The sequence below is a fragment of the Procambarus clarkii genome, chromosome 70 (assembly GCF_040958095.1).
Source record: "Procambarus clarkii isolate CNS0578487 chromosome 70, FALCON_Pclarkii_2.0, whole genome shotgun sequence".
NCBI classification, from domain to species: domain Eukaryota; kingdom Metazoa; phylum Arthropoda; class Malacostraca; order Decapoda; family Cambaridae; genus Procambarus; species Procambarus clarkii.
This window is the reverse complement of record NC_091219.1, coordinates 28,487,150-28,496,849: the sequence shown is the minus strand read 5'-3', so window position 1 is coordinate 28,496,849 and position 9,700 is coordinate 28,487,150. Positions and strand designations below refer to the sequence as shown.

At 43.0% G+C, this 9,700-nt stretch overlaps 1 protein-coding gene across 1 annotated transcript in view; it reads left to right on the top strand.

The window, feature by feature from the left end:
- LOC123775346 (protein takeout) overlaps window positions 1–9,700 on the top strand; it is a 30,887-nt gene that overhangs the window by 14,512 nt on the left and 6,675 nt on the right. The window contains exon 2 of the mRNA XM_045770457.2: window positions 9,219–9,314. Coding sequence (XP_045626413.1) covers window positions 9,219–9,314 — 96 coding nt within the window. The remainder of the gene's footprint in view (window positions 1–9,218; window positions 9,315–9,700) is intronic.

The following is a 9,700-nucleotide window of genomic DNA, read 5'->3' as shown; positions in this document are numbered from 1 at the left end:
ATGAACACCCAACCTGTCCTCTTAAAAATAACGTCGCTTTTGGCCGTTTGTCCGTATGGCCGAAAGTGGATGTAATTTGAAAATGAAAAAAAAATGAAAATAAATTTGGGAATTTTTTTTCAACAACAGTAAGTTAATGGTCCTCTGATAGGTTAGGTGGGCAGGAAATTCTCATAAAGTTTCAAAACGGTATGAAAAACGTTAATTGAAAGTTTCCTCTCCTTTCGGTCGGCCGAGTGGACAGCACACTGTACTTGTGATCCTGTGGCCCCGGGTTCGATCCCGGGCGCCGGAGAGAAACAATGGGCAGAGTTTCTTTCACCCTATGCCCCTGTTACCTAGCAGTACAATATAGGTACCTGGGTGTTAGTCAGCTGTCACGGGCTGCTTCCTGGGAGTGGAGGCCTGGTCGATGACCGGGCCGCGGGGACACTAAAGCCCCGAAATCATCTCAAGATAACCTCCTAACCTTGTCCGAGTAAGCCGGACGACTCAAACAGAAAACGGAACAGTACGTCACTTTTGTGAGTCGATTTCATTTCAAATTACGTCCAAATTTGGCCATAGTGCGCATACGAGCCAAAAGTGACGTTATTTGTACACACACACGCATAATGTATGTGACCTTCATGCTATTTCCTGAGATGCACAGCTTCCTTGTACAGCGAGACACCCGCTGAATACAACACGTCCAGCTGGAGAAATCAGTATTCAAGAGAGCGATCACTGTGTCTCTAGAAGACTAACAATGAGCCTCATCAGCGCTTCCCGCCGACCGTCCGCAAGGCAACAGAAGCAGCGTTGGCGGGAGATGGCAGGGAACTGTCAGGGGGACGGTATGGAAGGGAACTATCCAGATGGAAGGGTGCTATATGTTGTTGTTATAGATTTACCTACTCAGAACGAAGTGTCCATGTAGCACAGGCTATGGTGAGCCCGTAAAGGGTGCTATATTATCATTACGACTATATAGCACTTGGAAAGGGTTAGAATAAGTGGCGGGTTATTCATGCCCGTGCTACCTCTTGGGTGGCTTAATCTTCATCAATCAGGATAAGGATTTGGGATGGGACGGGAGAAAGCACGGGCTATGGTGAGCCCGTAGTGGACTTACCTGGCACAGGAGCGGTGCTGTATCCATGTGTGTGAGATACATGTGTTTGATTGACAAAGATTTAGCCACCCAAGAGGTGGCACGGGCATGAATAGCCCTTAAGAGATACATGTGTTTACCTAGCACTTAAATAGGTACACTGGAGTTAGGGATTTGTTGTGGGTGGCGTCCGAAGGAAGGTCAGGAGTTGGCCTTGGGCCGGGGGGTGGGGGGGGAGGGATGGGATGGATAAGCCTGAGTGCAGGCTTCCTGTCCCTAACGACGGGAATTATAATTCAATGTTTATTCAGTCCGTCGTGTCAAGCGTTTACAACGTCACTAAACTGATGAACTAAATTGCCCTGATTGTGTTATGTATGAAAATTATGAGCAGTATTCTGTATGAAATGTATTTTTAAGTTAATATTTTTGGGTGTGTGGAACGAACTCTTTTAATTTATATTATTTCTTATGGGAAAATTTGATTCAGTGTACGAATTTTCGGGCAGGAGCGCCCTGTTCGGAACCCGTGTTGGCCGCCGTCTTTGTAGATGTTGACTCAATGTGTTTTGTTACTTCTTAGCACTCTTCGAAGATTTTTATGATGTGTGAAGTTAGAGCTATTAGTCTATAATTGTTTACATTGATTTACTACCGCCTTTATGAAGTGGCGCGATCTGCACTGTTTTAAGGGAAGACGCCAGTGTCTAGGCTTTGTCTCCTAAAGCTATTCAGGGCCGATGATAGTGAGGTGCAGACGAGGAGTCACAATAACGTGGCTGAAGTATGTTGACCAGACCACACACTAGAAGGTGAAGGGACGACGACGTTTCGGTCCGTCCTGGATCATTCTCATCGACTTGAGTGGTCCAGGACGGACCGAAACGTCGTCGTCCCTTCACTTTCTAGTGTGTGGTCTGGTCGATAGTGATGTTTTGCACTTGTTGACGTATGTAGAAGTGCCATGATGGTCAGTGATCACTCTTGCTGCCTCCAGTCGTCAAGGGCGATGTGATTTGTTGTTTTAGTTGAAACAAGACAAAGCTTATGTGTTTAATTTTTTATTTATCAATTTATTAATTGATAAATTATTCTTGATAGATTCACATGATTCCCGTGAGTCTGTCAAGACGAGGCACTGTAAAACTACTCAAATGACAGATATGGTCTCCGGGTCACCACTTTAATAGCCCTGCCTTAAAGAAACTACTGATATTCCCCAGCATGCAACCCACAACAGTTCTCTGACTTCCAGGTACCTATTTAATGCTAGGTAAACAGAGGCATCAGATGAAAGGAAACAATACCCAAACGCTTCTGTCCTGTGACAGGAAGTGAACCCATTCATCTATAACAGGACTGCGACTCAGGACCCATACTGTTGTGACAGGATTATTTTTTTTCCCCATGTCAAAGAGACACGGGTTGCTTCACAAAGCTATTGTGACCTCTAAATGATAAGTTTCATGTGTTATTTATAATAATAATAATAATAAATTAATTTTTTATATTGAATTTGTGTTGCAACTCTTAAATGTTTGCTGTGTATGGTGTCAGCCTCCACCACATCACTTCCTAGTGCATTCCATTTACTAACTACTCTGACGATGAAAAAGTTCTTTCTAATGTCTCTGTGGCTCATTTGGGTACTCAGCTTCCACCTGTGTCCCCTTGTGCGTGTACCACCCGTGTTAAATAATCCATCCTTGTCCACCCTGTAATTCCTGAGAATTTTGTATGTGGTAATTATGTCTCTTAGAGCTCTTCTGACTTCCAGTGACGTGAGGTGCAGTGCATGCAGCCTTTCCTCGTAACTCATGCCTCTTAGTTCTGGGACTAGCCTAGTGACATACCTCTGAACTTTCTCCAGTTTTCGTCTTGTGCTTCACAAGGTAGTGTGCTTGTTGGGATGTTGTGGTTGGGGTGTTATGGTTGTTGGGATGTTGTAGTGTGGTTGTGGAGTATTGTGCTCCCGCGGCTCGTGTGATAGGGTTGTGGTTGACTTATGCAGCTGCTATTGTATTTACTATTTTTGTGCCTGCAGAATCAAGCCATTAGGTCTCTGATTATTAGGTTTTGTGGTGTTGAACTATTGTAGTGCAAACATGGTTGTTTTTGTGGGATATGGTTTTCATCATTAAAATAAATGTACTGAGACTAGTTTTTGTGGTGCGCAGTGACTGTTGTTGAGTGTGCGTAACTACTGCAGTGAAGGTTAAGCAGGACCTCAAGGACTCGTGGGATATTACTCATTCCATCTACTCGCTCACAAAGGTATATTATGGGGTGAGTGAGGCGTGGCCAGGGGAGAGGGGGAGGAGGGTCCAGCGGGGAGCGCCGTCACATCAATCATCTTGTGTCTCAGAGAACCTGGACCGTGTAAGCTGGAAATAGCTAAGTACCCCCGAGGCTGTGACCAGCGCTTGTGTAGAGTGGGACCTTGGAACTGAGAACACAGGCTGGCCATTCTTGCATACTAAATGTAGTCTTCTGCTCTCATGTATAAGTTAAAGGGTATTTCCAGCACTTATCTGCTTGATGGGATTCAGGGTGTTCTTCTACTCCCCAAGCCCGGCCAGAGGCCAGGCTTGACTTGTGAGTTTGGTCCACTAGGCTGTTGCTTGGAGCGGCCCGCAGGCCCACATACCCACCACAGCCCGGTTGGTCCGGCACTCCTTGGAGAAAGTTTCCTCTTGAAGATGTCCACGGTTGTTCCCGCAATATTTCTTATGGTCGCTGAGAGGATGTTGAACAGCCGTGGACCTCTGATGTTTATACAGTGTTCTCTGATTGTGCCTATGGCACCTCTGCTCTTCACTGGTTCTATTCTGCATTTTCTTCCATATCGTTCACTTCAGTATGTTGTTATTTTACTGTGCAGATTTGGGACCTGGCCCTCCAGTATTTTCCATGTGTATATTATTTGGTATCTCTCGTCTCCTTTCTAGTGAGTACATTTGGAGGGCTTTGAGACGATCCCAATAATTTAGGTGCTTTATCGCGCCTATGCGTGCCGTAATAAAAATACACCGATTGTACTTTCTTTCTATATCAGTAATGCAACACCATGAAAAGATAATAATGCTTTGTAAGACACAAGTGCTCTCTAGGGTGGTATATTGCTGCACACTAACAGCCTCATTCAAAGCTGGAGAAATTGCTGACTTGGAGAAGGTGTAAAGGTATTTTACTCTAGAATCCATTCAATAAAACATTTAAATGATTGGGGTCGCTAGAACATTTTTAGCTTGTATTCTCTAAGAGTGCAGATCAGCAAACACAATTAACAGTCACTTTAAGCAAATATGCTTAAAGTGATACCTGCTACCCCGGTTATCAAGTATCTCCCTCTCCCACACTACCTTGGAAATAAATTCTCTTGGGCGCTAGGAGACTGGAACCACAGACCTCCACGAGTGTGAGATGGAAGCTCTAACCACTGTACTATGAACAGCCTTAATAAGGACAGGTTCTAAAAGTAACTAGCCACTGCCCAGCTGAAGTTTTATACTTTCCCCTGACTGCTACTAAAGCACAGAGGAATTTGTGCTCCATGCCCACGTCACATAAATTCGAGTCTCCTACTGCCCAAGTGAATTATTTCCACAGTTGTGTGTAGAGGAGAATGCATAAAGAGAGGGAATGAGGAACGGGGAGAGAGTGATAAAGATGGAGAGGGGAGGAGAAAGAAAACATAGGAGAGGAGAGGGGTGAGGTTGGGAGAGATTGCTCCCCAATATAGGAGATTTTCTATTAGCTACCCCATGTCAGCAACAGGCACTGTGTCTCAAAATGCAAACCCTCCATAGTGCAGTGGCTCTCCACATTGATCCCCCTATAGTCCACGCTAAATGTAGGGATATTTACACGAGACAGAGGCTGACAGATGTGGTCCGTATGGCCTGCTCTCCCAAAATACTGGAGGCTGGCTGGCACTTGAGGCATCATGAAGACAATGACATCATCAAGGACCTACCACAGCTGGGTGCCCAGCAGAAAGAGCCTCGTTAATGTCCTGCAATTCTGCCACTCTTGCTGGTCATCCAAACAGGATGACTTCACCGCCGGATGAATGGTTAACAGGTGGCGTAGAAATGTCACCTTGGCTGACACTTACATTAAATTCAGTATTGAGCAACCAAGTTGTGCTGTTGCCCACAGTGAAGTCCCATAAATACAAAATACTGGAGTATCACTACAGTTTTTGTCCCCAGTACTTCTGAAACCCTTAATACCTGGGGTACCAGTGCCTGAGGTTTCTCAAGGATCCGGGTTCTAGGCTCATTGAAACAACAAGAGACCCAAACGTTGCCAACTTAGTTTTCCAGCGCCTCAGTGTGGTAATACAGAGGGGGACATACACGCCGCATTCTTGGTTCCTGCCCAGCATGTGTAGAGCTTGAAGAGCTCTGTAGTTATAGCTGTAATAGTAGTAGTGATATACTTTACTCATATACACATGCACACCTACACCCACACACCTGATGACTCCCCACACCCAAAGTGCCTGCACGTGCACACGCACATAAACCAATCCAGCTCAAGAAAAATAAAACAGTTTTTCTTGGGAAATTCCAGTTTTTATCCCCCATTGTCATGCGGACGGAGAGATGTTTTTCACCCATTGCGAAAGAAGGAGAGGCAGTGGGTGTTTGTGAAGGACAGAGGACCGTGCCGCTCACGCCTCCAGAGTAAACACTACACGGACCAGGAAGTCATGATGGATTCTCATTTGATTCAACATTCAGGGACATTGTTGGGTTTTCTCCCATTACCAGTTATTTGACAGAGCGGTAGTTATTATTATTAATAACATTATTGTTATTTTTGTTATTTAATACTACTATTATTGTATTATTAGGATTTAGGATTTTATTGACATTAGTTGCTAGTATACTTGGTTTTTAAGCACTGTAACTGTACTTTTTATGTGATTGTGTGTAATAATGCAGGCTTTGTTTAGACTTATTTGTTCTTATTAGTATCTGCAGTTTGTTCTATAGGAACTTTTGCGGTACTTGTTCATTATCAAGATGTTTGAACAGTTGAAGTGATTGTGTGTTGTGGTTCGTCAGCTTGGTACAGAGAGACAAGCTCTTCCATAATGTGTGTGTTTGGTGTGCCAGTAACGAAATTGTTGTTCGCGCACTGATGATCTGTCTGGTAGTTGCTTGAACCACCTCTCGTTGGGTAGTTTATTCTTAATGGAGGGAGATGTTGTGAGGCCAAGTGGCAAGCACGTACTTTGTCGACCTTGTGTAATACATACCCTCTGTCCACATATTATTATTATTATTATTATTATTATTATTATTATTATTATTATTATTATTATTATTATTATAAAGCTGCAGTGCATGAGTTAGAGTGGTTACTCAGTAGACAGTGTTTAAATGTTTCATAAAACTACTATTTATGACCAACGTCTTGGACATAGCTTAAGATAATGAATGACTTGGTTTTACATTTTTTGGGGTAATTAATCTACTGTTGTATTGGCGAGGGGATGTAGTGCAACTGTAGACGAGTATTCAATGATAAATTATGATTATCTTATGGTATTTCCGAGGATCAACGTCCCCACGGCCCGGTCTCTGACCAGGCCTCCTGGTTTGTGGTCTGGTCAACCAGTGTTGGATGCGGCTGCTCGCAGCCTGACCCGTCTTCCTAATAGAACGTCGTATTTTGACGTATTCTATGGCCAAACATCGTCGTACTAGAAAATGATAGCGGGTCGCGAAATTGACATACTGTCCCGTTTTCTGTTTTATTCCTCTGGTAGGTTAGGATAAAGTCACGTAATTACCTCAGTTTCTTGACTTGTGGGAAACCTTCGGAGGACGGGCTGGAATCACAAGCTGGTTGATCAGGTATCCTTTAGAAGCGTTTAGCGAGTTCTCTTTTGATGCTACAAAATAGCTGGAATTGGGGAAATGGAGGAAGCATTTGGAGTGTGTTGCCTGGTTATGCAACTTACCTGGAGTGGGTTCTGGGAGGTCTCCCAGATCCAACAAGTTGTTGCTTGGAGCGGCCCGCAGGCCCACATATCCATAAATGCTCAACGTCATTGTGTCATTGACTATGAGGCTGTCCAGTCACCAATACATCATTGTGTCCAGTCAAAACACAGTTCCAACCCGCCATTGTGTGTAGACAAAATACAGCCCCATATTGTCTTCGTCACACACCAGCATTGTTTTCCGGGTGTTTGTTTATGGTGTGTGTATATCTCTCATTCAATTGTTCAAATACAGACAATGTAGACATTCCACCAGTGTACCCCACTTAGTGTGGGAGGCGCGTCCTTCTCTTGTTACTGTGGGACGGAAGTGTTGGGGTCTGCTGTTGGTGGCGGAGCAGAATTAAGTCTGGAAACAAGGAATATACTCAGAGAGAGAGAGAGACAGACAGACAGAGAGAGACAGACAGAGAGGGGAGGGGTTGACACAAGGGGAGCCCCTCCTCGGGGACAGTGATCACAGACGGGATACCAAACATTCTCACACTATCTGGATAGTTATCTAGATATTTGTGATGGTCTGGAGGCATATGACAAGGCAGAGCTCTCAAGACGTCGTCTGCTCCAGTACCCACCTGTGTAAAAGGAATACAACAAAATATAAAATCTTTGTGGTGTGACATTTGTTCCCGCTTCTCCCAGCACTAAACATAAATGTCAACATAAAACTGACATCTCATGGAGTCTCTTTACATTTTCACCAGCGGGATTTTTGTTTTTATCCATTTCTGATTCTTGGAAAATGTTTCAGGGACGAATGCATTTTGTGTTGTCACTTCGTAACTCGCACAGAACCGGCAAAAGCCTTGCCTTTTGTCTGTCATCTCTTGATACCTCACTGACTGCGCAGTTTAAAATCACTGCCAATCAGTGCCCCATAGTAAACATTTGTCTAGTGTTTGTTGTGGTTTCACTGCTGTTGTATCAGTCGTTGATGACGCGTTAACGATCATGTTGAAACATCTTCTAATAATAATAATAATAAATAATAATAATAATAATAATCACACTAACACTAATATTAAAAACAAACAGAACGACACGCCGTATTTACTGTTTTTTTCTGCGAATACAAATTCATTTTGGAATTTCTTGTTGGCGGATTTAGATTTTTTTGGGCGGATTTGGATTTTTTTTCGTTGGTGTATTGGGATTTTTTTTGGCGGATTTGGATTTTTTATTAATGGAAATGGATTTTTTGTTCGCGGATTAGGATTTTTTTGGTGGATTGGGAATATTTGTTGGCAGATTTGATTTTTTTGTGACGGATTTAGAGTGTTTGCTTCTAAATTTAAAATTTTGTTGTTGGGGGATTTGGACTTTGTGTTTGTTTGAGGATTTGGAATGTTTTTGTTGACGGCTTGCAATTTTTTTGTAGGCGGACTTGGAATTTTTTATTGGAGGATTTGCATTTTTTTAGTAGGTGGATTTGGAATTTTTTTGTTGGCAGATTTGGATTTTATTGTGGATTTGGATTTTTTGTCGGCGGATTTGGAATTTATAGCTAGTATAATTGGAATTTATTTGTTGCTGGATTTGGAATTTGAAGTCTTTTCCCATACTTCGTGGGAAGCTGATTCCTTCCCTTTCCTATAGTTACATGTGCTGTCTAAAGTCAATTATGACTGTCAGCTCTTGGTCCGTGCACCATCCTGGGACACGCCTCAGCTCCGGTGCCTCAGGTTCGTCCCCTACCCTGAAGCTGTATGAGGAAACCAGCTCCTATCTCAGTTGTCCTGGCTTCACTTGTCAAAATTTGTGTCCGGGAAGAATTTTAAAATTCTCCAAAAGTCCAGAATTTCGGCTTCCCCCACTTAAAAATTGTATATATACTGTATACATACATGTATATTGAAGTTTGTGAAACAGTGAAGCAGAAAAAATTTAAGCTTGTGGTACAAAGCTCTCAAATAAACTGTACTACCTGTAAGCTTGTGGTACAAGTAAATAATTATCAAAGAAGGCACGAAGCCGGGAAGGCTATGTAGCACCATAGCTTGTGGTACAGTGCAACAATATATAACCCAACTTTCTCTCTCTCTTCGCCACCAAGAGGCCATTGCTTCAGTGGCCTGTGTAATAATCCCAGTCTCTCATTCTTTACAGTCTCGCAACTCCGGAAGTGCCGCGTGGACGTCAAAGTGGAGCTCGATGAATGCCTCAAGCAGTCTCTGGAGGACCTCCGCCCCACGTTCCGTACAGGTATGTTCTTATCTCCCGCTGCGTATAATAATGCAGCAGGAGATACAGTACTATCAGAAGATATAATACATTACAGAAGAATGCAAATACTCTCCCAGTATTTTGGCGACTGGGATAGTACCCAACCCGTGGGCACATGTTGGGCAAACAATGTTGATTAAGCATTGAATCAATGTCGATAATGTTGTTTATTGTTATTTTAGCGTTGTTTAGGCATATTTTGCCATCTGATATAGTACCCAAGCACCTTATTTATCAGCCATACGACTAATTTGTCTCCTGGCATACATGTATAAGAATGAAAATTAAATTTAGAATATATTGTGCCTTTTATATCAGATACTGGTCTTGGAATAACAGTTAAGTGTAAGTTGCCTTATTCTGTT